Below are 23342 nucleotides of genomic sequence, written 5' to 3' on the forward strand. Positions count from 1 at the left end.
AACACCTCGGATGAATTCAGTGGATGAATAGTTTACTATGGTGCCTATGTTTTGAAGTCTTGTTTGCCACCCTTTTGAAGCTTTTGTCTATTGTATTAGGCTATATATTTGTAGTGGATCCTGTAGTGGGCAAGACTAATAGAATATGTATTTTCTCTGCTATCTATTCTGTAGCTTAATTTAATGGTTCTTATATGTGATTACGTAATGTGTTTTGCAAAATATGAATCAAGTTCATAAAGATTTCAATACAAACATTACTCAATTATTTAGACAAGTCATAACAAAAAATTCAAAAATCTGTATACGACAATAAATTTTAAGAACAAAATTGTACTACATATTTTACTTGTACAAACATCAGTGTTATAATGTCATAACAAATGCAAACATTTAAATGAGTACATACTAATTTTTTTTTGCGCTGGGGAAAAATACATATGTTTGCATAAGCTCATTATATTGCACAAAATGAAGCTAATTTACATACATGATTCATCAACAATAGAATCTCAAAATGATATAAAGGGATAAATTTAAATAACATGACATAGATAAATTTTATCATAGTTCTTATATTACGATTCATCACCTACAAACCCAAAACATATTCAACTAATATTAGCAATTACCAAAATTATCATAGTAGTAATTACACCATAGCATTCAACCAAAAAAAGACACTAAAGATCAAAATATATATTGCTTTACATACATAAGGAATCCAAAAAGGCATCTAAACATTACACTAGCCTGTTGGCTAAGCTTACAAACAAAAAGATACAAAAGTTCCAAAAAGACATCCTACCAACGAAAATATAGTTTCACTAATCCAATCCATTAATCTCCACCCAGAAGCCTCTTTGCTAAACTTAGATTGCCTTTGTCACCAAGGCGCAAGAACAGTGACAACTTGGCATGGTTGTCAACCAACAACTCAGCAACATGTACTTTCTCATCTTCTACAAGCTCTGGTATCCCCTGCAACGTATCCAACACCTTTTCGTCAGCATTGGCTATCTTTTCCTTCGATGCTAGTTGTTTGATCAAATCTTTCATTGTGTCTTGTGTTATTATGTCAGCGAGTTCGTTGATGGATTCAACTATAGCGTTGTTATCGGCTTGTTTACCTGTTGCTCGGTCATTTCCAAAAATTTCGCACCAATCATGGTAATGATCCCACTGCTTCGATCTCATGGGTCGTGCCCTTGGGTCTGCCTACAAGAGTTAAAGGCGAAATGAAATACATGGTACTGTTAAAATCAATGAATTTGACTATAAAAAAAATACCTTAATTATTGCTTCCCATGTCTTGTCCGTAGCTTCAATAGTTTTGTCAGTATCATTCCACCCAACTCCACTTTTGCTTAATATAGTCAACAAAATACCATGTGTTTTCTTCCACACATGTATTTTTGAGTTAATATGTGGGTTTCCACGTAAGTTTGTCTCTGGAAGTGTTGCACGCATAGAATTCTCCAAAAAATTTAGGTACCCAGCTTTGTATCCATTCTCACTTTTCATCCCTTACTGATAACGTCTTTTAGGGCTTCAATTAAAACTTCTTCTTCATGTGCGCTCCAAGTACGTCGCATTTTGTCAGCTTTGATTCCTTCCCAACCACACTCCCCGAATTTGCGCCACTGTCCATAACCTAAACACGTGCTAAGAGAAAGAGCTATGTCAACCATGTTAAAAATAAATCAGCACATGACATACGAATTTAAAAGAAACATAATAACAAAATTGTCGTGTTTTAGATGCATAAATACATAATGTGAAATAAATTTCAATCACAAATTAAAGCGCGTAACAAAAGAATCCACAAAAGACAGTATATCACTAAGGTTTGAAATACAACATTCCATTAATTATTATTAGTTGCTCCACATTGACAATGCAAAGTTCTCTCTCCAAGTATCCCATTCACCGGATGACTCAAAACTAGTAATGAAATCATCATCGATGTCATGACCTGGACTACCAAAATCCTCATCGACTTCTTCCATAGGATTAGTTGACATCTATGAATGAATGAAGTTGTGTAATAGATGCAAGCCATTATAATTTTGTTTTGTGTTTTGAGCGGGTAGAATGATGGATTACGAAGGATAGCCCATTTCTTTTTCAACAACCCAAATGCTCTTTCAATAACGTTGCGAGCTTGAGAATGCCTCCAATTGAAAAGCTCCTTGTAATTTCGTGGTTCGAATGCACGGTTTCCCCAAGCATCTATATAATATCTTACTCGCCTGTACGAAGTTAAGAATCCTTCGACATTTACGTACCCATGGTCACACAGGTAATAACAACCTGTGTTACAAGGGCATATTATGGTTCAAATATTTTTGAAACCTAGTTCTAAAATTTTTGTTATTCTAATGAAACACAAAATTAAAAAAAGGATTATATCACCTCTGGGAACTTTCAGTGAATCATCGCGAGTCAATGTTTCTCTTAGACCTCTAGCATCTACTGCGGCTCCCTTCCCTCACACCCAGTAAGCGCATAAATAAAGTTCATATTGCGATCGCAAACCCCCAAAACATTAACCGCAATATTACCTTTTCTGATTCGGTACTTGGCCTTATCTCTTGTTGGTACATGTACAGTGATAAATGTTCCATCCAAAACACCAAGACACCCCTAAAGCAAATTAAAATGCTAATTTTATTTTTATGTCAACTATAATTGAAAGAAAAATAAACTAACAACAAAATATTATATTTTTCATTAAACAAATTAATGAATCGATGTAATACCTTGAACCATTTCCAACTTTCGTTACTGCAATTTTCATCCACAAGGGTAGGCTTCACTAGCAATATCGGATGTAATTTGAGAATAGATAGCATAACTTCATGGAAATGTGTACTGATGGTATGTCGACTACGTCGATAATCATGACCAATAACTCTATTTTTCTTATGATGACTGATCGAGCAAAACTTGAACTGTGAAATCTTAAATAAACATATGATTTTGTATGCTCAACAATTAATCGCAAGTGCACGATGTCAAGTAATAGTATAATATATATGAGTACGAGTATCGTTCCACTGGAGACTGTGTTTGACAATTATTATTTTTAGTTATTAAATCTTTAGCAACGAAATTGTTTTATTACTACTATGATCAAATAAACATACAACTAGAAATATTCAAGAATTGATTACTGAAATCGAATGCCTAAAATGGTCGATTAAAAATTAAATGAGAAATGAATTTGTTGGGAATATCGGTTCACCTACCCCTCTTTAATTAATTAATTCGTTTGATAATGATTGTATGCTTCCGACAGGATTTCCTATTCAATTGAACACACTCTCTCGAGTTATGCCAAACTAATTCTACTCAATGAAGTAATTAAATGTCTTAATTATTTATCAAGAGTGAATTGCATGTCGATTCATGAATCTCCTAGTTTTCGAACCTTAGGACTATGACTTTCGGCGCGTATCCAATTTCATATGTCTATGTAAATTGTAGATCCACAGATTATACTACTCGTTCCTATCACAAGTTATTCTCTCGAACTCACTCGCAATATAAAAACGTTGTTAAAGTTAGCTACGCTCTAACAACACGATAAACAGTAGTATAATAAAAAATAATGCAACAATTGAAATGTAAATTAATTCAAATCAAAGTTCGGGGTAGGATCCCCTTAAATCCCAACAAATAATAATAAAATTAGCTACTCGAATGCATATTTAAAATAAACAAAACAATGTTTAAATGATAAAAAACTAGATTAGAAATACTATGCATTACCAAAATGCGAGGAACGACGCCCGGAAATATTCGAATCTTCAACTCCAAGCGCAAAAGTTCTAACCAACTTGTGGCGGCTGCTCCAATGAAGTCGCAATACCTCCAAAAACGTCCCCTCTACCTTTCCATATCATCCCTATCCCCAAAATAAGGTAAGGAACCAGACAAGAAATCTTCCAAAAAATAGGTGGCGCTCGGACGGTAGAATATTACCGCTCGAGCGCCACACCTTCTGTAATTTTGCTTAGGACATGCAGCAGTCACGCTCGGGCGGTGGAAAATTACCGCCCGAGCGTCGAGTCTTCTATAAGTTACTTCTTGGAAAGCATTTCTCACACTCGAGCGGTGGTATATTACCGCCCAAGCGCCATCCTCTCTGGAGATCTGCAGCTCGGATCATTTCTCGCGCCCGAGCGGTATAATTTCACCACTCGAGCGCCGGACTTTTATTTCCATTTTCTTCTTGGCTTGCGCACTTTGCTCCAGGTTCGATTTTCCGGTTATTTTTCCTGCAAATTTGTCACACACAAGTGAGACATGATCAAATGCAAATGTTTACTCTAAAATGAACAAAATGTAAATGAAATGAACGCATGCACAATGCAAACACACACAAACAAATGCAATAAAACATGTAAAAACCACGTCTATCAAACCCCTCATACTAACATTTTGCTTACCCTCAAGCAAAATAGGTTACAGACTACAACTAAACATGCAACAAACACAAAGTGAACGTATTAAAATAACTAGATTGATGGTGAAGTAGCAAACAGACATCGCCTGCCTCAGCGGGTTTGTGAACCACATCCAATTAGTCAAAACACACATCCATTAATATCCCCTTCAAACATCGCACAACATTTGTTCTTTTCCAAAAAAGTGTGGTCGTGTGTGCTGTGGATTTTTCTAGCTTGTGTTTCAGACAGTTTTATTCGCATATCATGTGGGTCACCAAATAGACAATTCAACGCAAGTTTCTCTCTACTGAGTTCTGTTTCTATTCGGGACTAACCAGTAAACACATAAAGCGGTAGAGTTTCATAGTTGAACAACAAAATTTAGGGAGTCAATAGCCATAAGTGCTCAAGTGGTTTAGAAATATTGGGAGTACGTAGATCATTTGCACTATGCACTTGTCAAAAATTTTCTCTGACATTCCTCAACGCCTTGCATCTCCATATTCTTAGCCTTGAGATAGGATTTCATCCCTTTTTGGCTCCCCCGCACCTTACATTCCCTTTTTTTTTTTTTGTGCATAGATTTCTCATGCGTACTCCCTAGGCTTGGGATATAGGGTATGTTCATTTATCTGACCTAGAGATGAATTTTTAGGTCATATGCACGATTGGATGAAGGGATTTGAGGTGTACTTTTGATTTTCTACTCGAGTTCATGCTACTGGTCCGTCACTTATTTCAACAGAAATTCATTCAAGTTCAACTCGCATCTTATGTTTCTCCAGTTCCCCTCACATATTATTTTGAACTTAACTGTCATCGACACTACTATTAAAATCCACTATGTGTGCATAAAAAGATTTCAATTCACCGGGGGATTCATAATGAGTGATAAGACTAAGCAACATGCAGTTTATTTAGCCCAAAATCATCATTATCTACCAATTTACTAGTTTCACCATCATCTGACACTCAAGTAAAACCAATACGAAAAACGACCCCCTCATACTAAGGGTGTGCAATGTCCCTATTGCACAAAACAAAAAAACAAAACACAGAAGTGTACAAACAAATGCAAACACTGCATAAAATTTCAAACTACACGCTAGACTGAAATAATGGTACGAAATAAAAACATAAAGCAGTAAAAGAAACTCAAATAAAAATGCGAAGAAAGGGGAAATAGTGAACTCCCCTGATCAAGGCTTCTCCTCATCGTGCTCCGGTGGTGGCACTCCGGTGGCGTTCCCTTGCGGAAGATAGTCATATTGAAACTGGTAGGGAGGAATGAACTGGCGGAAGTGGTGGTATGGTCCCTAGATCTACGCCTCCGTGGATGATCATAGTTCGCATCATGGATTCGAGATGGGCAAGATATGTCGCGACGTTGGTGTTGACCTGCTCCTGATGAGTCATGAAGGCAAGGCTCTCGTCCATTTTTTCGTTCTGAGTGCGCCTGCGGGGCTGTGGGCGACGAGGGATGGCGGCGCTTGATCCTCCTACTTCCTCCTCCTGAGTGGAGAAGTCTATCTGTCGTTTCGCCTTCTTCCGCCGCCAGTCATCCACACAAATAGGCTTCATGGGTTGTAGTCACTCCTCGTCGTCCCGGAAAATAACCCCCTCATGGGCACACAACTCGGATATGATGGTAGGAAAGAATAGCCGACGTGGCTGTTATTTATGCTCATCATAATTTGAGAGTATAGTAGCTTGCCCACGTTAATAGCGTAGTCCTGAGATAACGCAAAAAGTACCACTGCCCGCTCTTTCTGCACCTCACTCTTGTGGGAAACTGGCATCATCCTTCTGGCCAAAAATAAATAATACAGGGCAACATCGGCCCGCAAATATTTTTCATCGAACCAGCTCGGGGGTCCCCCTAATGGTTTCCAGGTTGCCCCTGGAAGGCACAAAGTCTCAATGATCATCGAGTAGTTAGGGTCAGCAACTAATGCCTCGAACTCGGAGTCGCAAATGTCGGCCGTTTCTAATAGGGCGTTAATCGTGAATGAATCAAATGGCACAAGGCGACCTCTAACAAACGCTTTACCATAAATTCGTTCACCAGGAATTAGCATAAAATTCCCTAACCACAGACACCACCGCCGCCTTAGGTTGCTCGCCAAATTTTACCCATCCTCGTTTCTCTAATTCCCCAAGGGTCTCCAAGTGTCTATCCTCGAATAGACGATGAAATCCCCTTTCAGCAATGAGGTTTCTATGCATCTTAGCATGCTCAAATCGAGCCCGTGCTGCCTCATTCACAAAATGTGTTCTATCAAAAGACGAAGAAGAAGAAGAGTCGGGAGTACCTTTCAATTTCTTGGGTGCCATAGTGGTGTTGATGGAGATGGTGCCTTGAATGGAGAAGATGACCGGAGAGAGGTGTTATTGCTTCCTAAAGAAGATTGTGTCCGCGTTGCCGGAGAATTGAATGGAGATTGAAGTGCCTGCACAAAAAAAACCGAAAAGGGGGGCGAGAGGGATGTTAGGTATTTGAGAAATTTCAGAGTGAGAAAGGGAAAAAGGGAGTTCGCGTTTTTATATGCAGGCGCGCTCGAGCGGTAGAAAATTACCGCTCGAGCGCCAGGTTCTCTGGAATTTTGTGTTTCGAAATGAGTGTTCACGCTCGAGCGGTAAAATGTCACCGCCCGAGCGCCGAGCTCTCTGGAAATTTTTGAATAAAGTTTATAGTCGAGAGATGGACTGTAGGTTAGTTTCAGTTCGGATTGTCTTGGAACCGGGTGATTCCAAGTTGTGGCTCAATTGTGCCACTCATGTAGTGCTTCAATCGCTGGGAATTGACTGTAAATGTCCCAGCCTTTCCATCTTGCAATTCTATAGCCCCCGATGGGTAAAATTTGGAAATCACGAATGGACCAAACCATCGCGACTTTCAACTTTCCGGGAAATAGTCGCAACCGGGAGTTGTAGAGCTGGACGTTCTCACCTTCCTTGAATTCCCTCTCGACGATCCGCTTGTCATGAGCCCTCTTTGTTCTCTCCATGTATGATAGTGAAAGATCATAGGTCAGATTCCGGAATTCATCCAACTGATCCAGTTGAAGGAGACGTCGTTCACCTGCATCAGTAAAGTTAAAGTTCAATGCTTTTGTTGCCCAATATGCACGATGCTCTAACTCTACAGGTAGATGACATGCTTTACCAAATAGTAACCTATATGGTGTAGTGCCTATATGTGATATCCTTTGACCCATTTTAATAAAATAACAGCGGAATTTAAAATTTTATTTAAAATGGAAGAAGGATTCAAAATACATTTCAATGTATAATCAAAAGTATACATATGATCAATGAAATGATACAAAAAAAAAACAAAATATCATTCTTGTGATCATGTCAAAATGCTAGCAAAATAACTTCTTCCTTCCATCTTTGGTATGCATATGACCCCGGCCCACAATCAACGTCCCGGCCCAGTCGCTCTTATCTGCATCACATGAAATAACTGAAATGAGTATAAAACTCAGCAAGTGGAACTCTTACATAGCAATGGATCCATAGCATACTCTGAAAATCATGACTTTGAAAACATTAAATATCATAAACTCTGAAATATGAATATCATAGCATGAATAATAATAACGATGGTATTTCTCTTTTCTCTGGTATGGATTGACATCTATATAGTATCTCTGTCTCTTACCTATATCCCATCGATATAAATCGATAACTCTGAGGGATATAAGCCTATGGTCGTTGATCAACTAATTGCATGCAATATCTGACTATGTATCTATCAATCCATAAATCATTTGAACTCTCACTTTGGCATTTAAACAAACACTTTGCATACTCTTTCCTTTGTATTCCCTTTTTCACAATTGAGACATAAAATGCCTCCAATATATATAACAAGTGTATCAATACATAAACATGAATCAAATGAAGGGAATAGCACATTAAAACCTTTGAAACAAAATACATATAATAATATCATGTGAGCACAAGGAATGAAATTCCACTTACAACCACTTGGAACACTTGGTTCTAAACCTTGGTTGAATTCCTACAACAATAAACCATAAATTGTACCATCAACAACTCAATAATCACAAACCCATATCAATTAATCCATAAAACCAACACCATCAACAAGCCCATAACATCTCTCACACCAAAACCAAATAATAACTATACCAAAATGCTTACCTTAGCTCTTAGAATCTAAGAGAACCTTGCTCTCACTACAATAATCCAACTAGGAGCGTGAATCAAAGGCACAAAATGAAGGAAATGTAAGAACCCTAGCTCCAAGGAGAGAAAAATCGAGAATGAGGGGAAAATAATGAGGAAAAGTAACTCAACTCATCCAATTATATCACTAAAATCCGAAAACACGCTTTCACTATTCATGCACCGCGGGTGCGCTATGCCTTCGGCATTCCAACCAAAAATCAGAAAATGTCGACCGCGGGTGCGCTGCAAAATGGACCGCGGGTGCGCTCTTGCTTCGGCCAATACACCGCAGGTGCGCTACACACAGCACCGCGGGTGCGCTGAGGCTACGGGAAAACAACCAAAATTCTGGAGCATGAGACCGCGGGTGCGGTGCCTTCCTTGACCGCGGGTGCGGTCCCCTCTACATCCAACAACCAACTCTATGCAACAAAAGATCGAATTGAAACGCTGATACAATACAACTAATAACAACAACACCACAAAACAATAATAACCAACAATACTATGACCCATAATCACAACTCTTAACATCACACTATAATAAACTCAACTAAATAGTTTATAATCGTACGAAATCTTAGACCGTACCATTCACCAGGCTTGGATATTACAATCTCTCCTCCTTAGAGGAATTTCGTCCCCGAAATTGACGTCAGTGCGCAAAAAGCTCGGGATACTTCTCTTTCATCCCATCCTCTGGTTCCCACGTGGCTTCTTCGATCACATGATTCCTCCAAAGAACTTTAACAATGCCGATCTCTTTGTTTCTTAACACTTTAACTTTGCGATCCAGAATCTGGACCGGAATCTCTTGGTAAGTCAAATTCGGCATCAAATCCAATGGCTCGTGGCGAAGAACATGGGAAGGATTCGCAATATACTTCCTGAGCATTGATACATGAAAAACATTGTGAACTCTGTCAAGATCTGGCGGTAGGGCTAACCTGTAAGCTCGATCACCAACTCTATCCAAAATCTCAAATGGAACAATAAATCTCGGACTCAACTTTCCCTTCTTGCCAAACCGCATCACACTCTTGAGAGGTGCTATCTTCAAGAACACATGGTCGCCAACCTCAAACTGCAACGGTCTACGACCCACATCAGCATAACTCTTCTGTCTCAACTGCGCTGTCTTCATTCTCTCTCGAATAACAGCAACAACATCAGCTGCCTGTTGGACCAACTCTAGACCCAACATCTTCCTCTCACCAATCTCATCCCAATACAAGGGCGATCTACACTTCCTGCCATAAAGTGCTTCATACGGTGCCATGCCAATCGTCGCTTGGTAGCTATTATTGTACGTGAACTCAACAAGAGGCAATTTGGAATCCCAACTACCTGAATAATCGATAGTACAATCTCTGAGCATATCTCTAAAATCTGAATAACTCTCTCTGATTGACCGTCACTCTGGGGGTGATATGATGTACTAAATGCTAACCGTGAACCCATAGCTCTGCGCAAACTCTTCCAAAACTCTGAAGTAAATCTAGGGTCACGATCAGACACGATCGACAGGAACACCATGAAGTCTAACAATCTCTGCTAAGTACTCTTCGGCATACTGGTTCATGGAGTACGTCGTCTTGACTGGAAGAAAATGCGCCGACTTGGTCAATCGATCAACGATAACCCAAATAGAATTAAAACCTTTATGCGTTCTGGGAAGACCAGTCACGAAATCCATCGTAATATGCTCCCATTTCCATTGAGGAATCGGCAATGACAACAATGTCCCAGCAGGTATCTGGTGCTCGATCTTCACCTGCTGACAAGTTAGGCACTGAGAAATAAACATCACAATATCTTTCTTCATACCTGGCCACCAATAGAGTCTACAAAGATCCTGATACATCTTGGTGTTGTCTGGATGTATCAAATATGGCGCGGTATGTGCCTCTGTCAAGACGTCTCGCCGAATATCATTACCAGTAAGAACGCAAATACGGCCTCTGAAAGTCATCAAACCATCTCCATTCAATCCAAACTCTGAATTACCTCTCTCCTCTGCTCTAGCTCTCAACTATGTCAACTGTAAATCACTGGCCTGATCTCTACGGATCCTGTCCGTCAATGTAGCACGAATGAACAACGCTGAAAAGCGAGCAATGGTCCCTGGAACCACCAAAGCTATCTCCTCTCTCTGCAAGTCTAACAACAACGGCTGTTGAATTATCGAACTCAAAGAAGAACTCGACTTACGGCTCAAAGCATCTGCTACAACATTCGCTTTCCCTGGGTGATAACTAATCGTCACATCATAATCTTTGACAAGCTCTAACCACCGTCTCTGTCGTATATTAAGTTCTTTCTGGGAAAAAAAATACTTCAAACTCTTGTGTTCCGTGAAGATTTCACACTTTTCGCCATACAAATAATGTCTCCAAATTTTCAGGGCGAAAACCACAGCTGCCAGCTCCAAGTCGTGCGTAGGATAATTTTTCTAGTAGTCCTTCAACTGACGAGAAGCATAGGCTATGACTTTACCACGTTGCATCAGCACTGCACCAAGACCCTTCTTCGATGCATCGGTAAAAACAACAAAGTCCTCTGAACCACTGGGCAATGCAAGTACTGGAGTCGTCGTCAACTTATCTTTCAACTCTTGAAATCCACTTTGGCATTCATTGGACCACTCGAACTTCACAGTCTTCCTCGTCAGATTGGTTAACGGCAGGGCAATCTTTGAAAAATCTGAAATAAAACGACGATAATAACCCGCCAAACCAAGAAAACTACGCACCTCTGATACAGTGGTAGGGATAGGCCACTTCTGAATCGCCTCGATTTTCACTGGATTAACCGCTATACCATCCTTCGAGACAACATGGCCTAAGAAAGAAATCTGCTCCAACCAGAACTCACATATCTTCAACTTAGCATACAGCCTCTTCTCTCTCAACAACGGAAGAACAACTCTGAGGTGCTCTGAATGAAGCTCTCTGGTCTTGGAATAAATCAATATGTCATCGATGAAAACAATGACAAAGATGTCCAAATACGGCTTGAACACACGGTTCATAAGATCCATGAAGACTGAAGGAGCATTGGTCAGACCAAAATACATCACAAGAAATTCATAATGACCGTACTTGGTCCGAAACGCCGTCTTAGGGATATCAGACTCCCTAACCTTCAATTGATAATAGCCAGATCGCAGATCAATCTTCGAAAATACTGTAGCCCCATGCAATTGATCAAACAAATCATCTATCCGTGGCAACAGATACTTATTCTTGATAGTCACTTTGTTGATCTCTCTTGTAATCAATGCAAAGCCGCAAGGATCCATCTTTCTTCTTGAAAAAAAGAACCGGAGCTCCCCAAGGCGAAGAACTCGGTCGAATAAAACCTTTATCCAAGAGATCTTGCAGCTGTGTCTTCAACTCTTTCATCTCTGTTGGGGTCATTCTATACGGAGCCTTAGAAATAGGAACCGTACCTGGAACTAGATCAATCACAAACTCTACTTCTCTGTCCAGCGGTAAACCCTGACACATCATCCTCAAAAACATCAGGGAACTCTCTCACAACATCAATATCATCAATATTCAACTCAACCATTTTATCCACATCACATCCTCTAAACAACAACTTCTCAGCCTCAAGATACGAAATAAAAGGAAAGACCAGCGAAGTACCTGCACTGACGAGCATACCTTCCCTATTGCCATCATCTGCAAATGTCACCGTCTTAGCAACACAATCAATCACTGCACGATAGGTTGATAGCCAATCCATGCCAAGTATAATATCAAATGCGACCATTGGAATAACAATCAAATCAGCATAAACAACTCGCTCATCAATTTGAATAGAGCACGCATACACAATAGATGTCGGGCACAACACATCCCCTGAAGGCAAAACAACATTAAACTGGAGGGGAAGAACCGAAGGAACTATACCCAAAGATCTCAAAAATAGTTCCGACATAAAAGAATGAGTAGCACATGTATCAATCAATGTCGTAGCTACTCTGCCTGAAATTAAAATAGTTCTAGAGATCACAGAAGAATCATGGTTTATACATTCCTTCGTCATGATAAAGATGCGACCCCTGCACCTTCTCTTTACTCGCTCCTCTTGGACAGTCTTCGGCAATATGGCCTGCAGTGCCACAACGATAGCAAGTATAAGTACCAAATCTGCACTCTCCCCGATGATGCCTACCGCACTTGGGACACAATGGCTTCTCGGGATCAAATGGGACTGCCGGTGGTTTAGGACTCGACTCTAGCTTGCCTTTCCCCTTGAAACGATCCTTTCCTCTTTGACTCGAACCCTGACCCCTCTGAGCAATGGCCTGATGCCTCGCCTGTCTCTCTCTGGCAATGTATTTCTCATCTTGTTTAGCTAACAAAGCCTTAGACACAATCTCTTTGAATGTCACAGCCTTCGACATATTGATGTCCCTTCTGATTTCTGCTCGAAGGCCTTGAACGAAATGAGCACCCTTATCTTTGTCATTGGAAGCAATATATGGGGCAAACAGACAGCCCTCCTCAAACTTCAAGATGTACTCATCAACATTCATACCTCTTTGTCGAAGCTCCAAGAACTCAGTCACCTTCCTAGCTCGAAGTGCGCCTGGGAAGTACTTGTCATAGAAAAGATCAGTGAACTCTTGCCACTTCAATGCTGGAACGTCAACACCAACCTTAGTAGCATTCCACCAAATGCAGTGCAGCTTTGACTAACATGAACACTGCACAACTGATTCTGTCTTTGTCTTCGAAGTTGAGATGATCGAAAATAGCCTCAAGTGCCTTGATCCATTCTACGGCCACCAACGGATCGGTGCTTCCTGCAAATTCAGGCGGATCCATCCTCTTGAAAGCAGTAAAGATGCCATCAGTTCCAACTGCTTGAGCCATTGGCCTCTACCCTGTCCTCTACCTTGGCCTGTACCTTGCAAACGTAGTAACTGTTGAATCTGCTCACTATGAACCTTAGCTTGCTCTTTCAGTAGCTTGCCGAACTCATCGACAACTCTAGAGGAAGAACTATCCTCACCCTCTGCAGCCTATCTCTTAGGAGGCATCTCCTACGATGTGCTCACAAAATACAAATCAATAGATAACAATGAATAGATGTAGAAGAAGACATACCCGGACAGTTGAAAGTAGACGAAGTCATATGCATTGGTCCGAAGAACGGTGCTCTGATACCACTAAATGTGACACCTCTGACTCGTTTTAATAAAATAACAGCGGAATTTAAAATTTTCTTTAAAATGAAAAGAAGGATTCAAAGTACATTTCAATGTATAATCAAAATTATACATATGATCAATGAAATGATACAACAAAAAAACAAAATATCATTTTTGTGATCATGTCAAAATGCTATCAAAATAACTTCTTCCTTCCATCTTTGGTATGCATATGACCCCGGCCCACAATCAACGTCCCGGCCCGTCGTTCTTATCTGCATCACATGAAATAACTGAAATGAGTATAAAACTCAGCAAGTGGAACTCTTACATAGCAATGGATACATAGCATACTCTGAAAATCATGACTTTGAAAACATTAAATATCATCAAATCTGAAATATGAATATCATAGCATGAATAATAATAACGATGGTATTTCTCTTTTCTCTGGTATGGATTGACATCTATATAGTATCTCTGTCTCTTACCTATATTCCATCGATATAAATCGATAACTCTGAGGGATATAAGCCTATGGTCGTTGATCAACTAATTACATGCAATATCTGACTATGTATCTATCAATCCATAAATCATTTGAACTCTCACTTTGGCATTTAAACAAACACTTTGCATACTCTTTCCTTTGTATTCCCTTTTTCACAATTGAGACATAAAATACCTCCAATATATATAACAAGTGTATCAATACATAAATATGAATCAAATGAAGAGAATAGCACATTAAAACCTTTGAAACACAATACATATAATAATATCATGTGAGCACTAGGAATGAAATTCCACTTACAACCACTTAGGAACACTTGGTTCTAAACCTTGGTTGAATTCGTACAACAATAAACCATAAATTGTACCATCAACAACTCAATAATCACAAACCCATATCAATTAATCCATTAAACCAACACCATCAACAAGCCCATAACATCTCTCACACCAAAACCAAATAATACCTATACCAAAATGCTTACCTTAGCTCTTAGAATCCAAGAGAACCTTGCTCTCACTACAATAATCCAACTAGGAGCTTGAATCAAAGGCACAAAATGAAGGAAATGTAAGAACCCTAGCTCCAAGGAGAGAAAAATTGAGAATGAGCGGAAAAGAATTAGGAAAAGTAACCCAACTCATCCAATTATATCACTAAAATCCGAAAACACGCTTTCACTATTCATGCACCGCGGGTGCGCTCCAACAAGCACCGCGGGTGCGCTATGCCTTCGGCATTCCAACCAAAAATCAGAAAACGTCGACCGCGGGTGCGCTGCAAAATGGACCGTGGGTGCGCTCTTGCTTCGGCCAATACACCGCAGGTGCGCTACACAGCACCGCGGGTGCGCTGAGGCTACGGGAAAACAACCAAAATTCTGGAGCATGAGACCGCGGGTGCGGTGCCTTCCTTGACCGCGGGTGCGGTCCCCTCTACATCCAACAACCAACTCTACGCAACAAAAGATCGAATCGAAACGCTGATACAATACAACTAATAACAACAACATCACAAAACAATAATAACCAACAATACTATGACCCATAATCACAACTCTTAACATCACACTATAATAAACTCAACTAAATAGTCTATAATCGTACGAAATCTTAGACCGTACCATTCACCAGGCTTGGATATTACACTATAGGTGTTTTAAAAAAGCAGTCCTATATGCCCAAAGAGCATCATCTAACTTCATAGACCAGTCCTTCCGACTTATACCTACCACTTTCTTTAAAATTCGCTTTATCTCTCGGTTCGACACTTCCACTTGACCACTCGTTTGGGGGTGATATGTGGTAGAGATCTTGTGTGTGACATCGTATTAGCTCAAAAGTTTTTCAAATAATTTGTTGCAAAAATGGGTGCCACCATCACTAATGATTGCTCTTGGTGTCCCAAACCTGTTAAAAATATTTTCCTTTCAAAATTTCAAGACCACTTGAGCATCATTAGTGGCATAGGCTTATGCCTCTACCCACTTAGACATATAATCAACCACAACCAAGATATTTGAATGAGCTGGGAAACGGTCCCATGAATTCTATCCCCCACACATCAAAAACCTCACACTCAAGAATATTATTTAATGGCATTTCACGACGGTTAGAGATGTTACCTGTCCGTTGGCATTTATCACAGGTTAGCACATAAGAACGAGCATCCTTAAAGAGGGTTGGCCAATAAAAGCCACATTCTAGTACCTTAGATGTCGTCCTTGTTGGTCCAAAATGACCACCTACCTCACGGTCATGGCAATGGTTGAGGATTTGACCAAACTCCTCCTCTGCAACACACCTTCTTATCATGGAATCTGCACAAATATTAAATAAAAAATTGGTTCCTCCCAAAAATAGTATTTCACGTCAGAGAAGAATTTCTTTCGCTGGTTAAACGATAGATTTGGTGGTGGTGTGCATGTGACAAGAAAATTAGCGAAATTTGCATACCAATGGCAGTGTCTCACCTCAAATAGCTGCTCGTCAGGAAACCAATCATTTATAGCCTGATCTACACAGTCATTACTAATCAGCTCCAACCTAGACAAGTGATCCGCTACCACATTCTCGACACCTTTCTTATCTTTTATTTCTAAATCAAAATCTTGCAACAATAAAATCCGCCGAAGTAAGCGTGGCTTTGCATCTTTTTTTGCAAGTAAATATTTCAATGCCGAGTGATCTGTGTAAACAATTACTTGACAAAACAAGGTACGAATGAAATTTGTCAAGCATAAATACTAAGGCAAGTAATTCCTTTTCAGTTGTCGCATAATTCAATTGAGCCTCGTCAATGGTCTTACTTGCGTAGTAAATTGTATGAAATACCTTGTTTTGTCGCTGGCCAAGCACAGCCTCCACTGCGATATCACTGGCATCGCACATGATTGCGAAGGGCAGATCTCAATCTGGTGCCACCAAGACAGGAGCCGTCACCAAGCGCTCCTTCAAATCCTCGTACGCCTGTAGACAATCACCATTGAAATCAAAAGGCACATCTTTTATAAGTAAGGAAGATAGAAGTTTGGCAATTTTTGAGAAATCTTTGATAAACCGCCTGTAAAAACCGGCATGGCCTAGAAAACTTCTAACTCCCTTTACTGAGGCTGGTGGTGGTAGGTTTTTTATGACTTCTATTTTAGCTTTGTCCACCTCAATTCCTTGTTCCGAAAACTTGTGCCCTAACACAATTCCCTCTTGTACCATGAAGTGGCACTTCTCCCAATTAAGCACCAGGTTCGTCTCCTCGCACCTCCTCAACACGGTTCTCAAATTCTGCAAACACTATAAAACGTTGCACCGAAGATAGAAAATTCATCCATAAATATTTCGAGGAAGGTTTCAATCATATCATGGAATATAGCAGTCATGCAACGTTGAAATGTAGCAGGGGCATTACAAAGGCCAAAAGGCATACGGCGGAAAGCAAAAGTTCCATAAGGACAAGTGAAAGTGGTTTTCTCTTGGTCCTCAGGTGATATAGTGATTTGATTATATCCCGAATACCCATCTAGAAAACAGTAAAACTCATGCCCCGCTACTCTCTCCAACATTTGATCAATAAATGGAAGGGGAAAGTGGTCCTTACGGGTGACATCATTCAACTTCCTATAGTCAATACACACTCGCCACCCCGTAACTGTCTTAGTGGGTATTAATTCATTTTTTTCATTTGTGATCACAGTAATCCCACCTTTTTTCGGCACACACTGAACAGGACTTACCCATGCACTATCAGATATATGATAGATAATACCTGCATCAAGGAGTTTGATTGTCTCTGCTTTTACTACCTCTTGCATCTTTGGATTTAATCTTCTCTGAGGTTGCACAAGAGGTGATTACTTGTCTTCCATCAAGATATTGTGAATGCAGACTGATGGGTTGATCCCTTTTATGTCTGCCACTTTCCACGCAAAAGCACTCTTGTGCGCTTTCAAAACTTCCAACAGTTTGTCCTCCATCACATCTGTCAAAGCAGCTGAAATAATGACAACTAAAGTGTTATTCTCACCTAAATATACGTACTTTAGGTGTGGAGGCAATGGTTTTAGCTCAAGCGTCGGTGGCTCCTCCAGGCTTGACTTATGAGGGATCCAATCTCTTCGATCTCCTAAGTCCTCTAGTCTCATCTTTATTGGCCTCTTCCATGGCTGTTTGGCATTGAAGTATGCCACTATTTCGGCTTTCTCTTCATCCAAGTCATCTTCTCTCAGTTCAGTAGTGAGAATGGATTCCAAAGGGTCCCTAAGAGCATCCTGCACATAGTTAGACACAACAGCATCAAAAGCATCAATTCTATAACAACTATCAGAATGCACTGTGTGCTTTAGTGCATTAAAAACATCAAAAGTAATCTCTTCTTCGCCCACTCTCAATCTCAACTTCCCTTCTTGAACATCAATCAGGGCCTTGCCAGTCGCAAGGAACGGTCTCCCCAAAATAAAAGGCGTCTCCACATCCTCCTCCATATCAAGTACCACAAAATCTGTAGGAAATATGAATTTTTCCACCTTTACCAAGACGTCCTCTATGACCCCTCGCGGGTATTTGACAGATATGTCCGCTAGTTGCAAGGACATCCTTGTTGGTTTAGGTCAACCTAATTAGAGCTTCCTAAATACAGATAAGGGCTTAAGATTAATACTTGCAACAAGATCACATAAAGCCTTGTAAAAAACAACATCACCAATCATGCAAGGAATAGAAAAACTCCCTGGATCTTTTAGTTTCGGTGGGATTTTGTTTTGCACCAAAGCAGAGCAATTTTCCGTTAATTTCACTGTCATGTGATCCTCCAACTTCCTCTTGTTAGCTAATATGTCTTTCAAAAAGTTAGCATAACTAGGCATTTGCATCAAAGCATCAGAAAAAAGAATATTGATATGCAATTTTTTGAATACGTCAAGAAACTTACCGAATTGTGCATCAAGTTTTGCCTTTTTTTAATGCTGCAGGAAAAAGTGGAGGAATAACAATTTTAGATTGTACAGTGGGTGCTGGTGTTGAGTGGGAAGACTTACCTTTTGATGACTCAGTCTGTTCATCCAGTGCTTGAGTTCTTTCTGTTCCTCTGGCCTCCAAGATCTTTCCACTCTTCAACTCGATGGCCTTCACTTGCTTTTTTGGATTGGTCTCTGTGTTACTTGGCAAGGTGCCCGGCTCTCTATTTGCTATCATCTTTTCCAACTGTCCAATCTGATTCTCAAGCCCATTTATTGAAGCATCTTGATTTTAAAGTCTAGTTTCATTGGACGAGATAAACTTAGACATCATCTGCTCTAAGTTGGACTTTTCTTCTCTAGGAGGGTCAGATCTCTACATCGGTTGTTTCCCATATTTTTGTCCTCCTTGTGGTCGATTCTGACTGTTTTGACCATCCCATGAGAAGTTGGGATGTTGCCTCCATCCAGGATTGTATGTGTTTGAGTACGGAGCATTCCTCGGACGGTTGTGGACTCCCACTTGATTCACCAGTGCCTCATTTTGCACATAGAAGGGATTTTCATCTTGACAGCCCTTCACAGAATGTTCACCTCCACACATTTCACAGAATATCTCTTGAAGCCGCATAGTTGTGCAACCCAAGCTCAAGCCATCTAGTTTCCTGTTCAAAACATCAAGTTGTGCAGCAATAGCAGAAATGTCAGTTACCTGGTGGACTCCTACACTTCTCTGCTGGTTTTTACTTATCAGATTGAGGATGATAGCTGCTAGCAGCCATCTCCTCCAACAGCTCATATCCCTCTTCAGCAGTCTTCCTCAATAGGTTTCCACATGCAGCAGCATCTATCATAGTACGATTAGGAGTAAGAAAGCCATAATAAAAGGTTTGAACGACTAACCCAAGTGGAAGTTCGTGATGAGGACATCTTTTTAATAAATCTTTGAAGCGTTCACATGCCTCATATAAAGACTCTTGGTCGAATTGAGCAAATGTGGTGATGTCTGCTCGCTAGCTTCATGGTCTTAGATGGAAGAATGTATTTAATGAGAAATGCCTTTGCCATATCCTCCCATGTGATGATCGAACCTACATGCAAAAAATTTAACCATGCTTTAGCCTTATCGCGTAAGGAGAAAGGAAATAAATGCAATCTCACAACATCATTAGAAACTCCATTAAATTTAAAAGTATCGCAAATTTCGAGAAAATCTGTGATGTGTGTGTTTGGATCATCTATTGCAGATCCTCCAAACTGGACTGTGTTATGAATCATCTGAATTATAGCTGGTTTGATTTCGAAGTGGTTTGTCCGCACAATAAGCCTCAGAATGCTGGGGCCTGCTCCATCCGAAGAGGGTTGGGCATATTCCAGCATTGGTATACGGCGCGGCATCTCAACATGTCTATCTTCACGATGTTCTTTCTTATGATCGTTCAACTGCCTCTCCATCAGTTCTTTTAGTCTCTGCTGCTGTCTTCTCCTGCATAAAGTTCTTTCAATTTCTGGGTCGAAGTGCTCAAACTCCACGTCAAGTGACTTTGGCATGCACTGGAAGAAATATCTGTAATAGAACATGGAGTGTTAATTTAATAAAAATGAAACAATGCTAAAGAAAATAACTAAAAATAAAATTGTGAATTAACAGTCCCCGGCAACAGCGCCAAAAACTTGATCGAGCAAAACTTGCACTGTGGAATCCTCAATAAAAATATGATTTTGTATGCTCAAAAATTAATCGCAAGTGCACGATGTCAAGTTATAGTATAATGTACATGAGTACGAGTATCGTTCCACTGGAGACTATGTTTGACAATTATTATTTTCAGTTATTAAATCTTTGGCAACGAAATTTGATTAGTTGTTTTATTACTACTATGATCAAATAAACATACAATTAGAAATATCCAAGAATTGATTACTGAAATCGAATGCCTAAAATGGTTGATTAAAAATTCAATGAGAAATGAATTTGTTGGGAATATCGGTTCAACTACCCCTCGTTAATTAATTAATTCGTTTGATAATGATTGTATGATTCTGACAGGATTTCCTATTCAATTGAATAAACTCTCTCGAGCTATGCCAAACTAACTCTACTCAATGAAGTAATTAAATGTCTTTAATTATTTATCAATAGTGAATTGCATGTCGATTCATGAAATCCCCTAGTTTTCGACCCTTAGGACTATGACTATCGGTGCGTATCCAATTTCATATGTCTATGTAAATTGTAGATCCACGGATTATACTACTCGTTCCTATCACAAGTTATTCTCTCGAACTCACTCGCAATATAAAATCGTTGTTAAAGTTAGCTACGCTCTAACAACACGATAAAACAGTAGTATAATCAAGAATAATGCAACAATCGAAATATGAATTAATTCAAATCAAAGTTCGGGGTAGGATCCCCTTAAATCCCAACAAATAATAATAAAGTTAGCTACTCGAATGCATATTTAAAATAAACAAAACAATATTTAAATGATAAAAAACTAGATTAGAAATACTATGTGTGACGAAAATGCGAGGAACGACGCCCGAAAATCTTCGAATCTTCAACTCCAAGTGCAAAAGTTCTCTCCAACTTGTGGCGGCTGCTCCAATGAAGTCTCAATACCTCCAAAAACGTCCCCTCTACCTTTCCATATCATCCCTATTCCCAAAATAATGTAACGAATCAGACAAGAAATCTTTTTCAAAAAATAGGTGGCGCTCGGGCGGTAGAATATTACCGCTCGAGCGCCACACCTTCTGTAATTTTGCTTGGGACATGCGGTAGTCGTGCTCGGGGGGTGGAAAATTACCGTTCGAGCGCCGAGTCTTCTGTAAGTTACTTCTTGGAAAGCATTTCTCGCGCTCGAGCGGTGGAATATTACTGTCCGAGCGCCATCCTCTCTGGAGATCTGCAGCTCGAATCACTTCTCGTGCCGAGCGGTATAATTTCACCGCTCGGGCGCCGGCCTTTTTTCCATTTTCTTCTTGGCTTGCGCACTTTGCTCCAGGTTTCCATTTTCCGGTTATTTTTCCTGCAAATTTGTCACACACAGGTGAGACATGATCAAATGCAAATGTTTACTCTAAAATGAACAAAATGTAAATGAAATGAACGCATGCACAATGCAAACACACACAAACAAATGCAATAAAACATGTAAAAACCACGTCTATCAATGACCCAAGATAGACAGAAACATGTCTGCCTTCTCTTCAATTCGTACGTATCTCGATTCTACTAAACCTCCAATGATACTGACCAAGTAACACAATCGGGAAAATGCATTCCGATTCATTCTCAAGTTTACGACACATTGAACATCATCTAATTCGATAATCCCAGGCAAATGGCTCAATTGTGCATTAATTCGTGTTGTCATGGTTTCGAGCCTGGTTTTGTACGAGGTCCACGACATTGCTTTGCGAGTAATCCATTCTGATTTCGTATTAAAAGACATAAAAGCAGAAAAGAACGACACAACATTTGATGCAGCAACACAAAAAGCATAATGTTTCTACGTCTAACATCTATCTTGCTATCTTATCTCAAGAAATGACAACAAATTAAGCTTCAGTACAACAATATAAGAGTAAAATGCAGTAGAAAATGCTAATTCAGTCACAAAAACAACATGGTGTTCTTGGTCTGAAATTTTAGATTTTACATGACAAAAACAACATTCTTTCTTGGATTAACGGTTAAATCATCATAAATACAAAAAAGAACTCAAACATATCAAAATTTCCCATCTTGATGAATGAATATAAGCCCTCAAGGAACGTGATAAAAACATATTTTGTTTCAAGGCATTTGTTTATCGCAAGTATTTATTTAAGCAAGTACTATACATCTCAAAATAATTTTCAAAGAAAATATGCATATAGATAGTATTTGAATCAAGTACAGTACATGAAACTAAATTTCAAGGAAAAATTTATAACGAATTCACACAAAAAGTAGTCAGTATAATGAAATTAACAAATATGTTTTTCACGACAAAGACGAAACTGATGACGAAGAAACTGATTTTTACCTTCAAAAAATATAAGATCAAACTTCAGTTGCACACCGACGACCGAATCGCGAAGCTTGGACACAATTTCTTCTCTGTTTCATTTTGTTTTGGGTCGGCTGTATTGAAGAAATGAGAAGAGATGAGTTTTATTGGTAGGGCAAATGTTAATAAGATAATTTTTATGTTCTGTCGTATTAACTGTACAAATTGAGATTAATAATACTTGGGCCTATAAGGGATGGATTTTTCCCAATTTATAGTGATTTTTTCACATGCCCATTGTTATTTGTCTCTCTCCAAAAAGCCATACAAACTTGTGATTAAACCATAATCTTTTCCACTAATTCATACCAAACAAGCCCTTACACATGATCGAAAAATATATCATCACGTATAAAAAAAAAAAGGCTCAAGAATGATTTTGAAATTTTTTAAATAGAATAGAGAATTTAAACTAACTTTTGATGAATAAAAAAATAAAATCTAAATAAAAATAGAGATTAAGTAAAATTTATTTAAATTTTCTCACTCATGATTTGGAAAA

At 39.4% G+C, this 23342-nt stretch overlaps 1 protein-coding gene and 1 non-coding gene across 4 annotated transcripts; one reads left to right on the forward strand and one right to left on the reverse strand.

Annotated features, from left to right (window-relative positions):
- Nucleotides 1–459: 459 nt before the first annotated feature.
- On the reverse strand, nucleotides 460–23069 carry LOC140839429 (uncharacterized). Of its 3 annotated transcripts, XM_073206124.1 has the most exons (5): nucleotides 2763–2929; nucleotides 2554–2646; nucleotides 2416–2481; nucleotides 1291–1654; nucleotides 460–1218 (listed from the first exon to the last, which is right to left on the reverse strand). In XM_073206124.1, exons 4-5 carry the CDS (start codon nucleotides 1522–1524, stop codon nucleotides 841–843), a joined length of 612 nt encoding a protein of 203 aa, XP_073062225.1. In that variant the 5' UTR covers nucleotides 1525–1654; nucleotides 2416–2481; nucleotides 2554–2646; nucleotides 2763–2929; the 3' UTR covers nucleotides 460–840. The 3 variants fall into 3 exon arrangements, 2 of the variants coding, with proteins under 2 accessions (XP_073062225.1, XP_073062226.1); XM_073206125.1 differs by lacking the exons at nucleotides 2416–2481; nucleotides 2554–2646; nucleotides 2763–2929 and adding an exon at nucleotides 22817–23069; XR_012119727.1 differs by lacking the exons at nucleotides 460–1218; nucleotides 1291–1654 and adding an exon at nucleotides 2058–2313 and having other exon boundaries at nucleotides 2416–2646.
- LOC140840336 (small nucleolar RNA R71) lies at nucleotides 19692–19798 on the forward strand. The gene has a single exon (XR_012119922.1). It is a non-coding gene; the product is annotated as a small nucleolar RNA R71 (small nucleolar RNA).
- Nucleotides 23070–23342: the final 273 nt, after the last annotated feature.

The sequence above is a fragment of the Primulina eburnea genome, chromosome 8 (genome assembly GCF_022965805.1).
Source record: "Primulina eburnea isolate SZY01 chromosome 8, ASM2296580v1, whole genome shotgun sequence".
Classification (NCBI taxonomy): Eukaryota; Viridiplantae; Streptophyta; class Magnoliopsida; order Lamiales; family Gesneriaceae; genus Primulina; species Primulina eburnea.

Excerpts from the sequence above, each read along its gene's own strand:
- LOC140839429 (XM_073206125.1), bottom strand. The coding sequence starts at position 1,524 with ATGAAAAGTGAGAATGGATACAAAGCTGGGTACCTAAATTTTTTGGAG. Across the intron at positions 1,219-1,290 it reads CATGGGAAGCAATAATTAAG|GCAGACCCAAGGGCACGACC; the intron begins GTATTTTTTTTA and ends TAACTCTTGTAG.